This window comes from Eublepharis macularius, chromosome 15 (genome assembly GCF_028583425.1).
Source record: "Eublepharis macularius isolate TG4126 chromosome 15, MPM_Emac_v1.0, whole genome shotgun sequence".
Taxonomy (NCBI): Eukaryota; Metazoa; Chordata; class Lepidosauria; order Squamata; family Eublepharidae; genus Eublepharis; species Eublepharis macularius.
Window position 1 is genome coordinate 42912817 of NC_072804.1, and position 23976 is coordinate 42936792.

General features: G+C 44.8%; 1 protein-coding gene across 1 annotated transcript in view; it reads left to right on the top strand.

Annotated features, from left to right (window-relative positions):
• Positions 1 to 23976, top strand: part of HIVEP3 (HIVEP zinc finger 3) — a 57101-nt gene that overhangs the window by 17985 nt on the left and 15140 nt on the right. Inside the window, exon 3 of the mRNA XM_055000039.1 lies at positions 20114 to 20289. Within this exon, the coding sequence (XP_054856014.1) occupies positions 20114 to 20289 (176 nt within the window). The remainder of the gene's footprint in view (positions 1 to 20113; positions 20290 to 23976) is intronic.

Here is a 23976-nt window from a genome sequence, read left to right on the forward strand (position 1 = left end):
CTGTGGTTATTCTTCAAACTCTGGTTAGTCTAACCATGGTTAATCTTAAAATCTAGTTTCAGATCTTGGTTTGATAGACTGAAACTAACCTTAGTTAGCAGAGTAGCCCATGTTTGGACAACCATGCTAACTATAGTTTGTTTAATTAAAGCATGATCTGATGTGACATCTGAACAGAACCAGTCTCTTTTGGATCCTGATTAGGTTACTATGGCTTCATTTAGGAAAGAAGAGGAGATCCAAATGACTATACCCTTTCTCTTTTCCGTTAATGGAACCAAGCCTTTACATTGAAAGGAAATGTCCAAGTTTGGATGTAGGGACCAAATCATTGTTTGGTTGATGAGCCTGATTTTCTGGTTCCTATCCTTCCAATTCCCTTTCCTTACTGCCAGGATAGGACAAATCAACCCCCTGAACTGGCAAACAATGGTTTGTGCTTCCCCTCTATACTGCATAGGGAAATCAAATGCAAACTGTTTTAACCTATAGGAACAAGGTGGGAAATCGTGACGATGTGGGTTTCCCAGATCTTGGACCCACTCTGTGACCACTGCATTGCGCTGGGATATGAAAGTATGCTTCTAAGAGGGCATGCTGATATAGATGTGATAATTACCTTCCTGCCAGTATTGTTCAGTGGCATATTTTGAAGGGCAGCAGGACAGTTTTTGAAAATGCTGATTTTTAAAAATACGAACGTTACATATAACTCAAATGTGGGGATAGCAGACAGCTATAAAATTGATTGAGCGTCGTTGGATTTTTTAACGTCGCTGTCCATACCATGGTGCACAATTTTTCATTCCTCTATCACTGACATGTTGGAGAGAGTTTTCCTCCCCTATATAAGAGTCTGTCTAGGGCAGGAAGAGTCTGACTTACACAATTAAGCAATCTTGTTTTTTAAGTCCATTAGACAGAACTTCTTGTTCCCGATGCAAGAAGTGCGGGACATGGAGGAGACTCCATAGAATTAGAAACAGCAGCCTGCTCAAGTATGTCTTTTTATCATAGAATGTCTTGATCGTCCTTGACATCCATGAGCGGACAATACAATACAAATCTGTCGAGAGCGGCACAGACGAATTAGATGTGAGCACTGTCTGAGATTCATGACCCCCCCCCCCTCAATTTGATCCTGGAGTTAAGTGCTGCAGAGAGATGGTGCTCGTGCAGGAAGCTGCCCTCTTGAGACAGAGCCTTGGTCCATTTAGCTCAACGTTGTCTCTTGTGATTGATAGCAGCTCTCCAAGGTCTTAGGCTGAGGACTTTCACAACACCTGCTACCTTGTTCTTATGCCTGGAGATGCCGGGGATTGATGCTGGGACCTTCTGCCCATAAAGTAGGTTCTCTGATCTACAGCTCCTCTCCCAAACGCTTAGCACACTCTGAGCTCCCAGGGAGACCTGATCCATGGTTTGGGCTCATATGTGCCCAATACCTGATGGGGAGATTACCTGGGAATCTGGAGGTATGTTGCCTCAACCAGTTCTCAAGCCTGTAAAACTCATTTTGAAGCTGCTATTTTGAAAAGGTGTGCTTGAAAGGCAACGTTAGGTCAGCTTCCTTTAGGAAGAAGAAACCACAACAGAGAAGACCTGACTCCATCTCCAGATAGATTCAACATCTTAAGTAGAAGGAACTGGGCTGTGCTCATAAGAAAATAAATGTGCCCGTAAGGGAGTAGAAGTCCCGTAACATGAGATGAAAACATTGGCCGGTCTGCTAGGGTGGATTCAGCCAACTTGGAGATCTTAAAAGAGAGCCACTTGGGATGATGGTTATCTGTGGCTGTCTTGAGACATTGTTGTTGCCACTCCATAGAGGAGGAGCTCTTCTTTCCAAAGGATCATTCCAGTCTTAGGGCTGCCTTCTGTCCCAGATGGAGGCATTTAAAGATGGGGCCAGAACCTTTCCTGGAGTGTAGATGATGGGAAATTATTCACAAGGAGGAGTTAGCTCCCATGCTTTAGTTGACCTTGTCATGGCCATAATCATTAATAGCTAAAGAGGAAGTTGTATTATTTTATTGCTTGTCCCATTTCTCCCTGGCCAACCATGGGAAACCCTGGTTTGGATGGCCCAGGCTAGCCTGATCTTGTCAGATATCAGAAACTAAGCAGGGTCAAGCCCTGCCAAGTACTTGGATGGGAGGCCACCAAGGAAGTCCGAGGTTACGATGCAGAGGCAGATCCCTCTGTTTGTCTCTTGCCTTGAAAATCCTATGGGGGAGGGGGGGTCTCCATTAGTTGGCTGTGACTTGATGGCACTTTGCACGCTCAACCGTGGGGAAAAGGCACATCGTTTCTGTAGGACAGCTAAGCTCAGACCAACTGGTAGCTGATCCGTGGGGTAGCATCAAGAGCCTTTGTCAACTGGCACAAGCTGGGCTGGAGAACTAGTGAACACAGCAAAGGCTTATCGAGGGAGCTGGCGACCCCACCCCATTCTGTAGCCAGAATTGACTTCTGGATCAGCCAAGACTGACGCTGTCCTCCAGCTTGGTACTAAAGCTGCCGGGGATGCGATCTTTCAACAGTTCCAGTCTTCAGCTCTGGCTTTCCACCTTTTTTGATCCTGGGGTGGGGGGACTCTACGTGGGTGCTGGAGGTAGATGCATCTACTTGGGAGGTTCCTAAAGTTGTGAAAAATAATTGCTCATGCCAGGTTAAAAGAAGCTACAATACTTTATTTAAGCAGCTGGAGACCTATTGGCTTCTACACCAGTGTGCTCATTCCACCTGCGTTTGAACCTAATGTAATAAAGAAGAAAGGGGTTTTTCCCTGGAGGCTCTAGGTTACGTGGGTTTAGGGCTCATCCCACTTGCGTTTGAACCTACTGTAATAAAGAAGGAAGGGGTTTTTCCCTGGAGGCTCTAAGTTACATGGGTTTAGGGCTTCTCACTCCTTGAGAAGTATTGTAGTAGTTAACAGCAGCAGGATTCTAATCTGGAGAGCCAGGTTTGATTCCCCACTTTTCCGCTTGAAGCTAGCTGGGAGACCTTGGGTCAGTCACAGCTTCTCGGAGCTCTCTCAGCCCCACCCATCTCACAGGTTGATTGTTGTGAGGATAAGAATAACACTTTAAAAAATACTTTGAGAGGGCTTTGTCCTGAGGGGTGGTATATAAATTGAATGTTGTTCTTGTTAAATTTATTTTATTTCATTTATATCCCACCTTTCTCCCCAATGGGAATTCAAAGCGGCTTACATTATCTTCCTCTCCTCTCTTTTTTCCCCTCACAACAACCGTGTGAGGTAGTTTGGGTTGAGAGAGTGCGACTGGCCCAAGGTCACCCAGCAAGCTTCCAGGGCAGAGAGGGGGATTAAACCTGAGTCGCACCGGTTTATTCTGATGCTCTAGCCACTACACCACACTGACTCTTGGAGGAAGTCTTTCTGGAAGGAGTCTTCCTCCCAAGTGAAATCTGGAGCATGGCAGGTCCTGGCCCATCTGCACAGTTTCCCTCACCTAGGTCATATCTTTTGCATGGAAACTGTCACAAATTAGAAGTCTGTTTTGTGGAAAACTATTAGATGGGGTTTATAGTTTCCAGTAACCAGTGCAACCTCTGGCTCCATCCCTTTCTTCAGTCTTGAGAGTCATCACCATGCTGATTCTGCTTTTACCAGCCAGTATTCCTGTTGTGTAGATAAATGTTCTGAACCCTTTTGGGTTAAATTACCCATGAACGACTCCATTCGCTAACAAGGTCGGCCTGCGTGGGTGTCCCTTGGCCGTCTTCCTCTCCCTCTGGCTTTTCATATGAGTGAACTGTTACGTGTTCTTGTTGGTTAGCAAAGCGGTAGCTGGCTGCTCAGAATGCTTGCAGATGTTGTCCATCGGCTCGGGAATCCAGCTGGGGGTTTCTCAAGGTTTGTGGATTTCTTGACATCCTTATTGAAACAAACCATACAGTGATTGGAACGATGTCCTTTTTGGGTTTGCAAGGAGCCAAGCGGTTGCACCCTTTCATCTCAGGTTCACTGGTTTTGATTGCGCATCTCTGCGAGCCAAGAGACAAATTTCCAGCTTCCACAGGCCACTTCTAATGTAACAATTTGTACTCCGTTCAGTTCAGAGTTTATTGTGTATAGCCATAGGCCATCACAAAATTACAAAAACCCCATTAAATTAAGTAAAATACAACTATATACAATACAGATTTACCAGAATTTGGGGAAATTTGTACTCACCGATTGGTTTTTAAGAGGTGTCATGTGGAAATGTCCACTGGGACTGTTAACGTTTCTCGGTGGACCTATGAACGGGATTCTGGATGAAGGGATTCTTCTTTGGAGAATACGTGGATTAACAAACAAGTAACTTTTGCTGACCAAAAACAGTATTTTGGTTAGATAATATAATTAGACAAATGGAGGAGCAGAACTTCTAGCATTGCACCCCCCTTCCGGCATTGTGGGGAAATCACTGAGAATGCCCTCTGTGTGCACATGCTCTAATTTAGAGCACTGTGGTAATTTTTAAGGGGCAAACTCAATGTTTTCTCAGCAGAGCTGTCTGTGCATCTGATTCCAGGCTTGCCACGTTCTCTTAAGGCAGGGAATGGGGGGTAATTTTCAATGCAGCATCAACTCACTTTCTCAGACATCCCACACCAGCAACCCAAATGTGTTGCTCCCCTTGTTAGGTGTTGCTTCTGGTCTTGCAGTGCTACTAAGACAAAAATAGGTCAGGGAGAAGGTGACGGGGTGGGGAGGAAGGGCTCAATACTTCTCCTGCTGAGCTTCAAATCCTCCCTTCCCTATCTCCCACTTTGTAGGAATTTGGCAGATATTTGACCTCCGTGGCTCTGAGGAGTTATGGTAGGACATACTAATATGCGCACATTGGCAGTGCAAAAGGTTTCTTCATAGATGTCCTATGAAGGCACCAAGGAGGTCATATTCAGTTGCATTGGGAGACGATGTTAGTGACTTCCAGTGCTGCTGTGTGGCCACAAATGCACAAAGGGTGTTCCATTTGAAATATTAAGTTTTGTCTTTTATAAGTTCTTAGAGCCATTAGCTCATTTTACATTAAGGCCAAGGGCTCAAGCATGTCTTGGGGGGCGGGGTGGGGGGGAGACGCCAGCTGTGGAAATGTTGGCCTCTTAGTCTTGCTGAAGGATGCTAGCGCCTGTCTTCAGATTTCATCTTCTCCCTGGTAGATACAAAGTCAAGATGACGTGATATGTTGCAAGCAATAGCTGCTCGTTGGTTCTGCAGAAACAGCCTCTGTGGGCCCATGTCACTGGAGATATCGGGGAAGTGTTGACGTGAAGGGTCACATCTGGCCCTGCAAATCTAGCGGCTGTCTTCATACGGCTTTGGCTAGGCTGCAGATGGTTCCGTCGAGGCAAATTCCCTCCTGAGAAGACGATAGTCTTCTGAGACTGCAGCTAGCAAATGTGAGAGTCAAGGAAGGGCTGGGGCTCAGTGGCAGAGCATCTGCTTTGCTTGCAGAAGGGCTGAGGTTCAGTCCCCAGCTTCTCCAGTTAAACGATCAGGGAGTAGGTAAAAGACTTTGGCCTAAGACCCTGGAGAGCAGCTGCCAGCCAGAGAAGACAATACTGCCCTTGGTAGACCAAGCATCTAATGCAGTATACAGCATCTTCGTGTGCTCATGTGTGCGATTTGGAAAAGGAGATTTCAGTAGGAAAACTGCATGTTCTTTCACTATTGAAAATATTCAGAACGGCACTGGGCAGGTTTAGGAGCATGAATGAATGTGCTCCCCCACCCTGCAACTTGTGCTGATTCTTCAACCCGTTTGCACTCACAGACAGGCCAGCAGTGCAATCCGGTGGGATATTGTGTGCCAGTTCAGACCTCCTTTCAGGGATTTTTCCCTCTACTGACCTGGATAGCCCAGGAGTCTGATCTCATTAGATTTCAGAAGCTAAGTAGGGTCGGCCTTGGTTAGTCATTGTATGGGAGACCTCCAGTGAAGACCAGGGTTGAGGAAGGAGGCAATGGCAAACCACCTTATGGCAATGCCATGAAATCCCCACCAGCTATGACTTGAGGGCAGGATTTCAAGGGGGGAAACATAAAGAGTTTTGAATGGGAAGCAAAGGTGATGTAGTTTAACTTCACCTATCTTGTGATACCTTTTGGTAATAAACCAACCTCAAACCATGGCTTCAGATCCTGTCTGTAGTTGGTGGAGTGACTTGCCTGGAGATGCTCGTACTAACCATAGCTTGTCTGGTTTTGCATGATGTCTAAATTGAGTCATTGCCCCTTGACCCTCAGAAGAAGCTTTTCCATCAGGGCGAGAGGCTGGGAAAGGCTTGTTGGGCAAGTGAACCTCTGCAGTTCCTTGTCTTCCAGTCTTTGAGTCTGGCCACAACGGAGACAAGACAGCTTTCCTCAGCCTGTTTCCTAGTACAGTTTGAATTGCGTAGGCAACCGTGATCCTGTGCTGGAAATCCTCCAGGGGGGCAATTGCTTCTTTTGTGCGAGTTTGGGAAGTATTCTCCCCCCCACCCCCGCCGTGGCTCACTGGGAAAACTTCCAAGTATGAGCTTCATAGTCCCGACAGAAACCTCAAGGGGAGGGGGAAGCAGCCCAGACCCAAAGGCATTTTCCATTGCTGACCTGGGAATGTTTTTCATGCTCACTCAGTGTTCGTGTGTGAAAGTTCTACAAGGGATTCCTTTCACGTTTTTGTCAGTTTCCCAGCAGCTTGCCGCTCTGATCTTTCCTGGGGGTGTGGTGTGGCATCTTGGAGCCTGACAGAGTTCCATGGCCCCAGAGATCTCCACCCATGTGAAGACAACTTACTATTCTAATTTGTGCTGGAGAGCAACCGTTTGAGGATTGCCGATTGGGCTGGAGAGTTGGGGTTATGTTTTCAGTTTCTGAAAATCCACCTGTTTCTCATTAAGAAGAAGGCAGAGGGCATAATTTACAACCCATTAGCTTTTGAGTGAACTGCTGAAATCAGTGAATTGAAAAGCTAGGCTGATCCCACCTGGCAGTCGGAACAAGAGGCCAATGTTTTTCTCCAGTTCCATTTCTGTCTCTCTCTGTTAGGGTTAGTGTGAAATTTATTGGATGTGACTTTCCACTTAGGGGAAAACAAAGACTAGACCCAAGGTGAAATCCTCACTCCCTATGCTCACTATGAGTCCTTGGGCTGATCACTCTCTCACATCATAGCCTACCTCACAAGGTTGTTTTGAAGATAAAATGGCAGAGGAGGAGAACCACATGTGCCTCCTTGAAGAAGGGTAGGATGAAAAAATAATGGAAAACTTACTGTTCACCTCATGCAATTATTATTCAGTTGTAGAGATGGGCACGAACCGGGAAAATTCCAAACCGTGTGGTTCGTGGTTCGTCGTGTTTCATGAACCACGAACTTTCACGAATTTTCCCTGGTTTGTGAATCAGTTTGTTCAGTTCATGAAAACTTCACTTCTGGGTCAGCAGAAGGTCTGCGGAGAGCCCATTCCCCCCCCCAGTTGCCTAGGAAACTGATTGATTGGTGCTAGGCTGTCTGCAGTGATGAACTGAAATATGAACCAAATGAACCGGCCTAAAATTTGTCACAGTTCATGAGAAATGAGCTCCCACAAACTGCCAGTTCGCGAACAACGAACCATGCTGGTTTGTGATGAACTTTGGTTTGTATTTCAGTTCGTGCCCATATCTATTCAGTTGTCTTTTCTATTACAATTTTTTCCCATTACACAGTAGACTGCAAATGTTTATATGTGGCAATATTTTTTTAAAAAAATTGTAGCAGTAAAATGAAGACGTTTTTAAAAATCACATTGGGCATGAATTCCTCTGTGCTGAACATGTGTTTTTGGGTGCGAAAAGTGACAAAGGCTGGCAGGATATCGGAAGGAAGGTTTTCATTGTATGGGAAATGGGGTTGGGGGCATTTGGTGTGGTACTGGATCATGTGATGTTTGTAATGTTACATTGTCCCCTGTTAGAATTTTCGTGATTTAATAGTTGTTCACATGGATCAGCAAGTATAATGAGCGATGATGTTGGGAAAGCAGCATGAAAGACAGCGTGGTGCTGAGAGGCAGTGTGGTGTAATGGTTAGAGTGTCATGACTAGGAGCTGGGAGACCCAGGTTCAGATTTCCTCTCTGCCCTGGATGCTCGCTGGGTGCCCTTGGGCCAGTCACTATTGACCTAACCTACTTCACAGAGTTGTTGCTAGGAGAATAAAATGGAGAATAATGTTTCAAGCTACTTTGGATCTTTATGGGAGAGAAAAGCAGAATATATGCATCTGATTAAACAGCTGAATAAATGAATCTTGGGTCAAATCTCACCATAGACATGAAGTCACTGGGTGACCGCACATAAAACACTGGCTTGGATCCAGCAATTCATCTGCAGAAGATGCTGGTTGATGTTGTGCTTTCTCTTGTTCCTGTCCCCCACCTCCAGCATTCCTTTTTTATTCCAGGAAGGTTGATTCCTGGAGTCGTAGGGATTAGTAGGCTCACAGGACAGTTGTGGGAGGGGGGCCACTTAAGAGGAAGGAGGAGGAGAAATTGGCCTCTCCTCCATCTTTTGTCTCATATTTATCTGCATGTAAATTGAAGACAGTCCTTTGGAGGAAAAACAATCAACATTTGTAATCACAAACCACGGTTTTCTGTGTACATCATGGAATACAAACCATGGCTTCTTGCATCTGATTTGCATTTGCTAAAGTGTAGGTAGTAAAAATAGGAAAAATTTGGTATTTCGCCCTGTTCTGTCTAAAATGAACAGCTCTTGGGAATTTGCTTATATGCTGACCTTTCTCCCCAGTGAGGTCACAGAGTGTTCTACAACATTCTCCTCTCTATTTTATCCTCACAACAACCCTGTGAGGTAAGTTAGACTGAGGGAGTCTGGCCGCCAAGACCACCTAGTGAGAGATGTGGACAAGCGAGGATTTGAACCTGGGCTTTCTTAGTCTGGAGCCTGATTTACACATGCAACAGAAAGAGGTGGGAAGAAAATGGCTGAATGCTGAGGTGGTAGAGTTCTTATTTTATTTATTTAGGTATTTGTACCCCACTTTTCTTCCCAGTGGGGAACCAAGGCGGCAGACATTCTTCCTTTCATTTTACTTCCACCATTACCCTGTGAAATAGATTAAGCTGAGAGTGTGTGACTAGCCCAAGGTTACCCAGCCGATTTTGCAGTGCGGGCTGCATCTCTGACTACAGCCTGAGTTGAAAAAAGGCTTGATTTTTTTTTTGCTTTTGATGAGGAGCTATTTGTAAGTCAAAATCTAGTTAGGAGGGTTTTTTCCCCTCCCCAGTAATGAGGAGGTCTCAGATCCTCTTTCCAAATGATTTTAAATGAAGTGCTTTTCAGTAAGAACCACAATGGCGAGAATTCTGTGTGGTCTGCTCACAGTGTAGCAATTCATCCACAGTTAGGCAGATTATTGCCTTATGGGTACCAAACTGTGTAAACAAAAGCAATCAAATATGGAGGGGGAGGATATTTCATATGCAGGTAGAAGCAATCTTCAGTATAGGAATGACTGATGACGAGGTGGCTGTGATTCTGGGGTTCCATCCAGAACTTTTGCACAGGCTCCCAGAATCACTGAGAGTCGAACCACACAATACGAATTACACGAGACCGAGCGAGTATCAGGAGTCCTGTCTTACCCCAAATGCCCGTGTCCAGCATTCTATCGATAAGCACATGTTCTGGTCCAGGCACGCATTCAAAATTTTCTGCTCCAGTGTAGCCACGATGGCGCATGTACGCGGTCATGATCAGTAAGTTGGCAATGCAGAGCGCCCTTATTTCCTATATCTTCTGCTTCCTATCTGTGCAAAGTGGAGATGCATGATGGGATATCTTGGAGGTACACGGAGAAAACCCGTGCCACCGCGAACACGGGTTCGATGGAGGTCTGCAGTCCTGGCGCATGTAGTTAAAAACAACGTTGGAACACGTGTAAGTAAGTTTTCGTGTCATTCGCGTATAATTTGTATCGTGTGGTTCAGCCCTAAGACTGTCCCTGTTTCTGAATCATAACTCTCGATTTCCATGATGGAAAAAAAATGTATCTGAAGAAGGAACTTTGACTCTTGAAAGCTTACACACTGAAAATCTTGTTGATCTCTAAGGTGCCACTGGACTCAAATCCTGCTGTTCTACTGCAGACCAACACAGCTATCCACCTGAAACTATAATGATGGAAGAAAGGCTCTTTTGGCATTTCCCATGCCTGCGCCTCTTCTCAAAACACCACAAATTCTTATCTGTGGCTAGATGACATCCTGTATTTGTGTGTACTATCTTAGCACACAATGCACAATATCGAACTGCCCCCAGTGATGCTGGAAATTCTCGCTTTGTCTCCCATTATAACATAGTTGCTGGAATGATGAAGCATTGATCTGCTTCCAAAATACTATCCTTTCTACATGTCATGTCTGTCTGTCGATTGTTCCAAGTGTTGCTGGCGTGTACCCAGTCATTCCCAGCTGTGCCAAGTCTTTCTGGCAGAAGTCTTTGCTGGCACAGGAAAGGGCATAAAGGATGCTGGTCCCTGCCTCGACTGAGCAAATTCACAAGAATAAGGAGAATGCCACCTCCTGTCTGGGGGAAATCTTATTGAGGCTGTCAGCTTAAGCCACTATAGTTTCAAAGCAGCTCTTATGGGAAGGGGTTTCTTTGTTGAATCTTAAAATCTGTTCCTGTTTATCTAGCAAATGATCAGCTGGTGAAGATGTGAGCTGCTTTCTAAACTGTCTTCGGCACTGCTTCCATTCTAAGAAGTGAACACTGGCTCACCCAGTGTGTACAATGCCAGAAAGCTTTTGTACCCTGGAGAGCTTAAAATGCCATTTAGTAGAAATTCAAAATTGTGATTTGACCTTCTGAATTAAAAAAAGACAAACTAATTTTGTTTCACTCTGAAGGATGAAATCATGGTCATGTTTGGTGCTAAATAGAAGTGGGCATGGACCGAAAAATGGACCAAAATTTAACATGGACTCAGCCATTTGCAAACCTGCAGGTCATGGGATGCACATTTTTCACGGATCTGGGTCATGGGATGTGCTCCCCCAAACAGGGGAGCCTGTCTTTCAGCTAAAGCGTGCTGCACTGCCCATGGAGACTGCTGGGACCGGGCAAGCTCGAGCTGCCCAGCCGCGCCACGGCCCCAGCTCACCACTCTCACTTTGGGGGGGGGGGAATGTGAGCGACGTAGCCCAGCTGATCTGCAGCAGAGTCCCACTGCCATAGAGGCTGCTAGGTGAGCTTGTGCCACCCGGCCAAGCCACGGCCGTGGCTCCCCACCCCGCTCTGCGAGGCAGGTGCCCATGCCACCCAACTGGCCACAGCTTGAGGCCTGGGTGATGGGTTGGCTCTGTAGGACGGGGGAGGCAAGTACGCAGCCCAGCTGATCCATGGCCTGGCTCCCCCCTGCCCCTCCCAAGGTGGCTGCTGGGCAAGTGTGGACAGCTGCAGTCAGGCTGCGGCTCCAACTCCTGGCCCCTGCTCAGCCCAGGAGGGCGAGGTGGCGGCCAGACCATGGACCAATGAACTGGTCTGTGAACTGGTTCAGATCCATGAAAAGTTCATGGTCCATGAAATGCGATGGACCCTGGATTGATGGCTCATGTGCCAAAGGCCGGGAGGTAGCAAAAAAATCCAAAAAAGTGGCTAATTTTGCTCAAGCTTCTGATGGCAACAGATGATGATTTAATACATTTATTTATACATTTGGCTATTTATACCCCACAGGGAGCCCAAGTGCTTTACAATATCATTCTTCCTCCCTTTTACCCTCTGAACAAGAAAACTGGTGGGCTAGGCTGAGAGTGACTGGTCCAAAGTCACCCAGTGAGCTTCTGTCGCAGATAGGGATTTGAACCTGGGTTTCCCAGGTCCTAGTCTGAGGGTCTCCCTAGAAGTGCAGGTATTTAAAGAGTTAGGTCCAGGTTCCCCAGACCCAACTTGGGTTCCCAGCAGTCACACAGCAACTGTGGGGAATGACTGTTTAAAAAATAAAAGAGAGGCCAAATGGCCTCAGGAATGCCTCTGCAGGGGGAAGAAGGGCTCCTGCTTCTCCCCCCAAGCCATTTCCCCATGTCAAAATAGCACGAGAGAGGGTATTTCCCTGTTTTTGCTGCTCCATGTGCACAGAATACTCCACATGGAGCAGCAAAAACAGAGACCCTTCCCCTTGCTGTTTTGGAAAATGCCTTGAGGGGAGAGGCAGAAGCCCTTCCTCCTCGCCACAGCAGCATTCTGAGGCTGTTTGGCTTCTTCTTCATTTTTTAACAGCCCTTCTCACAGCCACAGAACAGCTGTGGGAACCCAAGTTGGGTCTAAATCCAACTATTAAAACTTTCACATCTAGAGAGACCCTAATACTGTAACCATTATATGCCACTTCATCACAAAAGGGATCAAAGTAAAATTCTCTCAAATCTTTATGGACTCCATTAAAGTTCTGAGGTAATTTTATTAGATCAGTTTTGTTCTTTTTAGCTAACTAGGTAGATGGCAGGAAAGTGGTTGTATATTTCTCCCCCTCTCCTCCACTGTGCTCTTAAGTCTTGGCAGCCATGGTATGACGCCTTAGGTCCTTTGCGGCCTTGCTTTCAGCAGCATGACTAGCAGTAGCAGTAGCCAACCTCTCAAGTGTGGCCTGGAATTATGACTAATCTCCAGACCGAAGGAGAGCAGTTCCTCTGGGGAAAAGGGCAACTTCGTGTGGTGGACTTTACGACTTCATATCCCTAACGAGCTCCCTCCCCATATCCACCCTTCTAAGGCTCCACCTCCAAATATCAAGGAATTCCTGCACCCATAGTTGGCAACATTAACTGGCAATGTAATCTTAAACACAAGTGACAAAAGGCACAGGTTGGACACTTGTCAGCTTCCCTCAAGTTTTGATGGGAAATGTAGGCAGCTTGGCGGAATGTTGGACAAGTGACAGTTGAAAAGTCCATTGGACAGCAGTCAGAGAGCCAAGCTGCAAGACCAGGATGCCTACATTTCCCATCAAAACTTGAGGGAAGCTGACAAGTGTCCAACCTGTGCCTTTTGTCACTTGTGGTTCCGCTCACAGTTACACCCTTTGAAACCTGCTGACTTCAGTGGATTTGGAACAGTGTAACTGCTTAGGTTGGGTACTGAGGGGAAGAAATCCCTTGGTGAAAAGACTGAGCTCCACCAACATAACATATATTGAAAAAAATTACCCTATACTCACAAGCCTGCCTGTACGGACAAAACATGCATTCTCCCCTTCTTGTTTTTCACAATACCTTTCTACTCACAGACTTAATGTGCTGGAAAAGCAAGCTACCCTTTTTCAGTAAGTCTTGCATTACTACCTAGGCCAGTCTTCAGGAGATGTCTTCTGATAGCGCTAAACGGGCTGACACGGGACTCCTGAATACAAAGAAATGCCTCACAGAAGGGTGCCTGTCAGAGAGTAATTAAGGGTAATACAAGGGGGGGGGCATTGTAAATAGTGTGATAAATGGCATGTATGAGCGAAGACAGGAATTACTGATTGGACGGAGACAGCCTTTTATGATGTTCCAAGCAAGTGGACTGGGATGCACATGGCCATGCAACACCTTGCAAGTGGGATTCTAATCTGAATTAAAGCTGCAGTTTAGAACCACGGTTTGTGATCAGGAAACCATCCTCGGTTAAAGCATCCAAATTTGGGTGTTGTAAACAAGGGGAGGTTTCTTTCAAATCAAGACATCATTGTGGATAAACCAGATTTCATTCTCATCACATACAAACCAGCATACATTTGAGACTCTGAATGCAAGTCATCATTAACTTGAAATTCCAAATTCACAGAGAAATGGTATCTGTTTTTTGAATTTATCACCGCCAATAATGCACAACCAGAAATACAGCTGTATCATTTGTTTATTTAATAAAATTAACAGATTGTCTAATAACACTGCTTAAGTCAACAAAACGACTCATCAACCAAAACTTCTGCAACCAGTCAAGTAAAACCCAACACTGCACAACACAGAAGTTTAACCTTCAAAAAGCTTTCAAAGAATTAAAATCATAAATAACAAAAAAAAATTATAAATGTTAGACTTGATGTTGAGAAAAAGTTAGACTTGTTATATATTTGTTAAATTCGCTGTTAAAAAATGAAAAATAAAGTTTTTTAAAAAAAGAAATTCCAACCCCATGGGCCTCTGCCCTCAATCAAGATTTTGCATTAGAATACCCACTAAGTTGAAAATGAGTACAAGTGGGGCAGGCAGAACCTACCCTTTCGTGTCTCTTTAATGCTGTGGATAAGGGGAGCTAGTAGGCATCAACTGATCTTGGACATGTCTTCTCAAGCATAGGTCATGGAACCCTGGCACTAGGGTGGAGGTAGAGTTGCCATTCCCCCGCCACCCGCTCTCACCACCGCAGTCAGGCCCTGAGATCTGGCAACTTTATTGACCAGACTGGACTGTTTCCCATGGTGATCTGCTTTAGCTCTTGATAAGAAATTGGAAATCACATCTAATGGCTGCTATGGCGGCAGTGAAACTTGGTTCTCATCTAAGCCTGAGGGCCTGTTTATTGGTTCCTTCAGCTCTCCAGAGGCCCACTTTAAAATTCTGTCCATAAAAGATGGTAATTGCAGCAATTTTTGCCATGCGAACAGACACATTGAACGTTTGTGTGTGCATTTGTGAAAGAGAGAGTGATGAAGTAAGAAAGTTTGCCTGTTTCTGATGGCAAGCTTCCTTGTGCTAACAGCTCCCCATGTGGTGATAGCCACCCTGTGGAGTGATTTAGAGAAACTTTAATGAGTGTAAATTGGCCTTCTATATTTTCCGGCTCGAGTATATGGTTTATCATGTCTGGGCCGGCATTTATTAGCTGGAAGATGCATGAAGTAATTTCATTTTGCTTTTAACATTTGCATGTGTTTTATAGCATATCTTTATATTCCAGTGTGGTGGCATACAGGCTGACAGTAAATTAATTCACTTAGCTCAGTTTGACCAAACAGTTTGCGACGCTTTGCAGTAGCTTTGCCCTTCAGCGGCAATGTGAATTTCAAACCATGATTTCAGATCCTGGTTTGCCATAACCTAACTAACCGTAATTGGTGGAGTGTGTTTGGACAACCACCATAGTTAGTATAATTCAGGGGTCCCCAATTTTGGTAAGCCTGTGGGCACTTTGGGAATTTAGAGGAAGAGGCATTGCCAGAAAGTGGCTGCCATCATAGGAGGCAGAACCAATCACAAAATTGTTGCCATGGGGGCTTCAGCCAATCACAAAATGTTGGGCAGTCCCAATCCAAGCATCTTCCTATGAGGGAGGTGGCTGTTTCCAAATGGATGTTCCCTGTCGACATAGAAGTGAATGCTCCTGGACTTTTCTGAAGCACCTTCTGCTCCAGTGAGGTGAAGAAAAGCTGGAACTAGCTCTTTGCTCTGGGGAAGAGATGCTTTAGGGAAGAAGAAAATGAATGCCAAGAAACCCATTGGTGGGTGTCACAGGTGACTCAGTGTAGGTCACTAGTTTAATTGAACAAAGCCAATGTCTTTTGGGAATGTTCCCTTGTGAAGGAGGAAGAGATCCAAACAACTCTACCCTTTGTTATCCTTCAGGTGTGGATCTCACATTCTTCTCCACAAAGCCTAGCTGGAATGGGTGTGACCTCTCCCCACTTGCCCCCTCTCTCCCTTTGTTTATTCCCTTATGTCGCATATAAAAAGGTAAGCGCCTTCGGGCAGGGAGTGTGGCTATCTTGTACAGATCTGTAGGCATCAGAGAAAAATGTAACGAAATTATTTTCAAAACGCCCTATTGATTCTAGGGATCAGGAGGGGTTTCAAAGGATGCCTGAATGAATGCTCTCCCCGCATTGGGTGTGTGGCAAGGTGGGGTTGAACGTACAAGCTGTCGCACAGTTTTTTCTCAGACAAATTAGGTGAGATTCGCATTCAATCTACGAGCAGCCAGAGTTCCTCAGTACTGACCCTGTATGGCTATAGTAATTTACAGTGCAGTCCTAAGGAGAAATACACCCTTCTAAGCCTGTTGACTTCAGGAGACTTAGAAGGATGAGCCTTGACCTGGATGGCCCAGGCTAGACAAATTTTGTCAGATCTCAGAAGCTAAGCAAGGTCAGTCCTGGTGAGTACTTGGATGGGAAACCACCAAGGAAGTCCATGGTCACTACGCAGAGGCAGGCAATGGTAACCCATCTCTTCCATCAAAGACTTAAAGGTCGCTGTAGTTCAACAGAAACCTTTCAAAAACAAAATCCAACGGGAGGCTGCTGAACTGGAATTCATATGCAAATTTGACTCTGTCAAGCTGGGACTGAATAGGGACTATGAATGGTTATCACATTATCACAGGTAACAGATTACAGAGGCGGGGTCTGGGGGAGCTCAGTGGCACCTGGCGTGGGCTTTCAGGGACCACAGATCTCTTTGTCAGATGCATCTGGCAAGGAGAGCTGTGGTTATCGAAGGCTCATACTGCATTGGAATTGGATGGTCTAGCTGTTTGGCTGCTACAAACTAACAGGGCAAACTCCTTTGAAGCCAACTGATCCACACACCAAAAGGAGATGTTTACATATACTAGCAAAGGAATGTTTTGGTTGCACCCTCCCCCCCCCCCGATTGCCTCTTCTCTCTCCTCCTCTTCTCCTCCCTCCTCTTCTATATTTGACCAGTCTCTGTATCATGCATCTGACGAAGAGAACTGTGATTCTCGAAAGCTTATGCTACAATAAACTTGGTTAGTCTTAAAGGTGCTACTGGACTCTTTTTGATTTTGCTACCACAGACTAACATGGCTAACTCCTCTGCATCTCTTGCCTTGAAAACCCTACAGAGTCGCTGTAAGTCACTTGACAGCACTTTCCACTACCAGAAGTTTATAACTCTGTTTAGGATTGAAGTATTAGGCTGTAATGATGAACAGCCTCCCTAGCGAGAAAAGAGTATCTAAAGTCTGACTGCTGAGAATTTCAGGGTAGCCAGGGTATTGGTGAAAAAGTTTGTGTGTGGCTGTGTGTGTGCAAGCTAGACCTAAATACTCTGCTGTTATGAATTCGCTAGTGTGAGAGTCTGCGATACTTTTGTTGCATCTCCTCCACATCTTTACCTTATCTTGTGGGTTTATCCTTCATAACCTTTATTTCTTTATGAAAATATTTGGATATTGTTTTTCTCTCCCTGTATGAACCCTCGAGCCAGATAACAGATCAATAAAACAGGGGGTTTCAATATGTCCTTCCCACTTCATTGTTAGCATTTTAAAGAAAATAATGCATATCCTTTAAAAACATTCATCTTTTTTCCCCCTCTTAAAATGCTAGTGAAGCTGGGAGTTCAGTTTCATATATTGAACCGAGTGGGGGTTAGAGGGTTAAATCCCTCTCCGTTCTTTGCATGGCCCCAATGCCAATTGAAGCAATGTGAATCCAGAATTTGCATTTTGTGGACTGAGTGAGACGTGTCTCTGGGATGTGTGAACCCTAAGAGAAGCAGATCTGTGGATGGGCCAGGTCTGAATGGAGAAGACTTTGGAACTCGGTGCAAACTGCTTTAAGTTCCTTGAAGCAATGGCAGGTGCAACTGAATAAATGTCCTTAGCATTCCAGGGATAGTTGCTAGTTCCGTCCCCCTCCCCCCAGCCCGGTACTTAATTCCATTAATGTGTCATGTAATTTATGACACTTTCATAAGTGACAATATCGAACTGGTTGCATTTCTTTCTATTCATTATTGAGGTTTTCAGGAACTATCGACCACACAATCAGCTCTGTCCTTCTTCTGATATTCTTGCACTCATCTTGTAACTGGAAAGCCAGTGCTGTGCAGTGGTCAGAATGTTGAACTTGAACCGAGGGAACCCAGGTTCAAATCCCTACTGCGTCATGAAATTTTACTGGGTGACCTTGGGCCAATCACTTTCTCTTGGCCCATCCTACCTCACAGGGTGGTTGTGAGGATAAACATAGGAAAGGAGAGAGCCATGTTCCGAGCAGTGAACTCTAGGGGGTGAGAGATGGGATATAGCATATTGAACCTATTGTTATCTTGTTCATTTTCTCACCTCTTAGAAATGAATCCCTTCTAAAGTTAAATTATAGACAACATGAATGTCTCAGTAGATGTGATTGGAACTACCCAGTGTTTTTTCAAGGGACATTGCAGCTGTAAGAGGATTCAATTCAAGGTGACAGTGTGCGTGCATAGGGGTGGGAGGCTTTGCCTGTTTACTCACCGTCCTTTATCTCTCCCCACCCTTTCCAGGGCTAATAAAAGCTCAAAGAGTGCAGTGCATTTGTGCTAGTTTTAACTGATAAAACCGTACTCAGAAAGGCAGGTTTAAACCCACCCACCTCAGTTGCCCAGCCATGCTCTTTGGCATCAAGGTCTTTGTGTAGATGTACCCTTTAAAAACGTTTAGAAGATATCATCACGAATCTCTTGGAATCTCACCTTGATAGACTTTAATCTTGAAAGCTCTTTTGAGATGACTTAGCTATCCCATTTGTACTTTTTTTCTTGAATTCAGAAAGACGTGTCTCTGGAATCTTTTTCTCTTAGAACAGCGTCACCTCTACAGTGTCCCCAGAGTACAGGCACTTACCATATACAGTTTATTTTCTGTTTTTTAAAAAATCACTTGGGTAGAAAATAGATCCCAAATCTGTGCATTTTTGCCAAAAAATGGTATTTTTCTACTCAATTTGTTTATTAGGAAAACAGCAATCCAGGGATCTGTTTTGAAGTGCTCCAAAGAAAGACAGCCCTTCATGACAACCACAAACAAACAAACCAAAAATTTTGTGGGACATTTTTATCTATAGATACCTGGTAAATGTGCTTTGGGGTGGAAACACACTGCACATGCAATACATGTAAGATTTTTTTCGGAGGATGGGTTTACGTGAAGACTTTATTAGCCAGGACTTTTCATGCCATAATTCTGAATGTTTTAGTTTTATCGTTGGAAGTCCTCCACCCCCCACCGCCACATGTTTGTGTTTAAAATGATTCTGGCAACTTCTGAGGATAAATACCCTCTTTCAAATGCTAGCCACTCCCCCCCCCCCCGCCGCTCCCAATGATAGCCTAAAGTCATTTTGAGATGAACTTCTTCTGAAATTAGTAAGATCAATTGGGTGTATGAATTGTGAATAGAGGAAAATTTCAAGCAGCAATTGCTTAACATTATTTTTGCTAGTAACATACATGAGCAACTTCCAGAAATAAGGTATTTGAATGGATGGGCTTTTGGTCTTTGTGCTAAGGGAAAAGAAATCTGGCTTAGCCAAAAGCCAAGAGGACCATCTTAAGCAGAGTTACACTCTTTGAAAGCCATTGAGAAAGGGAGTGACTCTGTTTAGGAAAGCACTGAATGGCTTGGATCCTGCAGCTCCCTTTGATGAAGTCTTCCTTTGATGGAGAAAGACTTCTTCAATGAATGGTTTTTTCTCAATAGAGAAGGTCTTTCTCTGTCAGAGAAAGGCTTGGTGGAAGGCGGTTCTAGGATCCCAAAAGAGTGTTATAGGATCCAGTCTAGAGTATGCAAGGGTCTGTCTTCCCTTTCATTTGAATTTCAGATGGTGGGTTTCAGAACATCATCTCTGTAATGTTTAGGTAGCATTCTGAACGTTATCTCTGGAGACGAGAGCTTTGCTTGTTGCAGTAGGTGTTGGCCAGAGAAAACTGGAAATAGCTGAAGGTCACATCCTTGCTACGAAGATGAGCAGCAGTAGAACTGTGCCCCCTATCTGGGCACCTCTGTGTGGTCTAATGGGCAAATGGATGGATGTCCCCTTATTCATTCGAGTTAGCTATTGAGCCACATACTGCAAGGAAGATACGTGCAGATTGGGTTGCCCCATTGAAATGGACAGAGGAGCTGGGATTTAAACAGAAGCTCTGCGTGTGCATCTCTCAATGCTCCCCCTTCCCCCAGCTTACAACAATTAAGTCATTTCTAGTCAAGTGGGTTTTTGCCTTTAGCAATGAACAATGTAATGGATTGTGTGTGTGATTTGTTTTTTAAGGATGCGTTGCTCCTTTTGAGGTGGGAATCTTTTGTTTTTGTTACCATGACACCCTGTTGCTCATAGGTACAAATCAAATGAAGAGTATGTGTATGTGCGAGGCCGCGGACGAGGGAAGTATGTATGTGAGGAGTGTGGAATTCGCTGCAAGAAACCCAGCATGCTGAAGAAACACATTCGCACGCACACAGACGTCAGGCCATATGTCTGCAAGTACTGTAACTTTGCTTTTAAAACCAAAGGTAAGCAACGGTCGGCGGCAAAGCAACCTGTTCTAGTGCATTGGCTTGCTGGTTGAACTCGCATGGGGGCATTAGCGTAGCAAGGAAGAATGAAAGACCTTGGAGGATTGTGGGTAGGGTGCTGGATTTCTAAATTGGCCAAGTCACACTAAAGCAAGACTGCAAGCTACTGACTTGCCTCCAAATTGGCCAAGTCATGTGAAAGCAAGTGCTGATTCGCCCGACAGAAGGGGGACAAACTTCTCCGAGAGTTTGCCTCCAGCAGTATCAACTGGCCTTTAATTGATAGGAGGATTTTGAAAGGATCATTTTCATTGGCTTAGTTCAGACATCATGAAAAGCTGTGGTTTGAATAGCTACAGTTAGCACGATCATTCAAATGTGGGCCAATCTGCTAATAATGGTTTGTTTGGGTCCATAAAACCAGGATCTGAAATCATGATCTGAAGTTAATTAACCACAGTTGGTCTATTCACCAAAGTGATGCATGAAGGCAACCATCCTGGCTTGTTCCCCGGTGCTGCTCTTGCACAAAGCTCAGCCTTGCAGACCTAATTTGCGGAGTCAAACCAGGATTGGCACAATCATCTGCAAGACGAAATCTGGTTCTGCAAACTGTCCGACATTAAAATAATCCACGGTTTTGCATTATGTTTGACCTCAGCCATTGTGGCTAAAAAGATAAATCAACAGCCGACTTTCTACAACTGACCAACCAATCAATCAGCACCTGATCATTGGCCAAAGACCTTTAATTTGAAGTTCCCAAAGAGGGCTTCACAGGCCTGTGAAGGGATCTGGGGCCTTCCCTGCTAGTGCTCGCAAAGCTGTTTTGTTACCAGCCTTTATTTCCTTGCCTGCAAAGGTTACGTGTCATCTCAAGAGCCCGTTCCCCACAAGGGTCTGCTTTGCAATCCAAAGCTTGCAGGATTGCCTGCTCTTGAGAATGATGGTCTTGTCCCCCTTTACCTTCCCTTCAGCTTCTAGTTTTGAGAATTATGCTAATCCTACCTTTTGGGGGGGTTGACTTTTAGACAAGGGAAGGTTTCTAATCCTCTTGCCAAAGAAAGCTAGAAAGATATAACTAGACTGTACCCCAGAGATTTGCAAAGAGATTTTGAAATCTGACCAACCAATAATTTGAGGATTTTAAAAGGAAAACGGATTTTACAATCTGGCTATTGGTTTCCAAGGTCATACTGCTCTGGTTTTACTCTTTGATAAACAGAGGAGCTCATTTTTTTTTAACAACAGATAATGCCAGTCAACTTGTGCTGCTGATATCCAGTCTATGTGAAGCTTTTGTGTTTGAGAGACCCACATTCTCTTCCTTTCTGTGGGGGGTTTGTGCAGGAGAATTTCTCAGTGAGTCATGCCAACAACAGTTCTTTTTGATAAGCTTCAGCTTTTGAGTGAAGTTATCTGTAGGTGGGTCTGAGAGGAATGTTGCCTGTTTGAGGTAGTTGTGTTAGTATCTGTGGAATGACTTGCAACTGGGCAAGTTGTTGCAGGTGACCATGCTGTGCAAACCTCAGAACTATTGACCACTCCTGTTAGTGTTTCAGACAACATGCATTGGTTTGCATTGTGGTAGCAAAGAGCGTGCTAGGTTCCTTCCAGGAACGTCTTTGGTATAGCATTTGGAAGTCATTGAATTCTCATGGTTTCCCCCCTAAGAACCTTGAGAGTTGTTATTTCGTAAGGCTGCTGGGAATAGTTGATGGAATCACTAGCTATGATTACTGGGATTCCTTGGTGTACTGACATTACTGTTGAATAGCTTTGGAAGTGGTTTATATTTTTGCTAAATTTTGGTTGCAGAACTTTTAGTGACAAAGGACACAGGAGGTGTAATCGTCTTCAATGAGGGGAGGAGCATGTTTGCAGAATTTAATAGCTAAAGAGATATGCCATTTGTGCTTTTAGATTTCACCATTGGCCCGTGCTGTGGGTCTGCTCTGTATGGCAAGAGTCTGCACTTTAAAGACGGGCTGATTTACAAACAGGCTACCAATCATTTCTGCCTGTGTAGTAAGTCCTGAAGTCTAGCTCTCTGTTGCATTAACTTCAGTCTTTCCAGCAAAATATAATGCGGTAAACGCTCATAGCCTCTACACAAATGCATATAACAGAACTTTAACGGCTAAGTTTTCTTTTTTTAAAAAAGCATGGAAAGCAATTTCCAGAAGAGGCAATTTGGAGGGAAGGGTTCCCCTTCCTTTTCCAAATTGCTTTCTTCCAAAATTGGTTTTCCTTTTTTAAAACCAAAAACCTGAGCCTTTGGGTTACTGTGTGATTCATTTGTGTGTAATGCCTACATAAGAGTTAGGCCCCGCAGGTGAACGGGAACAATTTTGAAATTTGATTTGTTTTTAGAGGCTCCAGCTATGCCCAAGATCATGTTTCAAAATTGCTGAGTTTCAAGAACTGGCCGAAAGCTCATTCAAAGCCACAGGGCACAACCCAGCCAATATTAAGCGCTGCCACGTCTGGCGGATTTCACTTGGACAATTAAAGCTATGGCTAACCATGGATAGCAACGAGCCTTAGGGCCAAACTACAAGTGACAAATGACACTTGAATGGCAAGTGTATTGCTCCCTGTTCACTTGCCCTCCACGCAATCCACTTGCCGTTCAGGTGTCATTTGTCACTTGCAGCTTGGCCCTTAGAAGAAGTGCTGACCTTTGACTAGATGATGCCCTTCATATAAAACACTCATCTCCTTATATTCCGCACACCTTATTTATTCCTTCTGTTTCAACAATGTGCAGTAAAAGATTTTCTGTTTTGTTTTGGTTCTTTTTAAAAAACACAACTAGTTTTGCCATTAAAATGCCAGTAGGGCGAGAGGCCATCTTAGTGATTTTGGGGTATCCTTAGTGATTCTGGGGCCCTGGGCCAAAATCCAGGGTAGGGTCTTCAAATCACTGCCATCCCCTGTCGAGTCCTTTGCCAGGCCTACTTCATGCCCTGGGGTCCAAATAAGGGGCTGCCCTTGCTCTCTATGAGGCACATGGCAGCTGCTGCCGCCAGTGCCAGAAGCCAGCTGCCAAAGTCTCGGATGAGATAGGTGTGAACCGCCGTTGCAGCTACCGAGTTGACTGTCGGTGCCCCAGATAGGGCCAGCATGAGTAGCCCACTGCTGCTGCTGAGCCAGCGTCCACCATGAGTCTGAAAAAGCAAGTTTAACATTGTATTGTTGAAGGCTTTCACGGCCAGAGAATGATGGTTGTTGTGGGTTTTCTGGGCTGTATTGCCAAGACCACGGAAATACAGCCCGGAAAACCCACAACAACCAAGTTTAACATTATTTCCACCATTTGCTACAGTTACCCCGATTGATGTTCACGTGTGTTTTCTGGGGGGGGGGGGAATCCTCAGTTGTATACCCCAAGTGTTTTCTTTTCTTGCATTATACACCAGGGGGAACAGATTTCATATTTATGGTCCCGGCTTCCCACCCAAAAGCTACATCCACAATACAGCCATGAAGTTTTGCATTAAGTCAATCTCTTGCTCCTGTGCTCCCACCACCTCGGTCAAGTGTTTTTTCTTCCCTGATTTCGTGGTGGCGTCACGTTGCCATTCTTTCCTCTTTTCCAGTTAGGCCTTTTCCCTTTCCACTGCTAAGTGCAGTCCTTTGAAATCGAGAGGGCAAATTATCTCAGTTATCTTTCCTAACGTT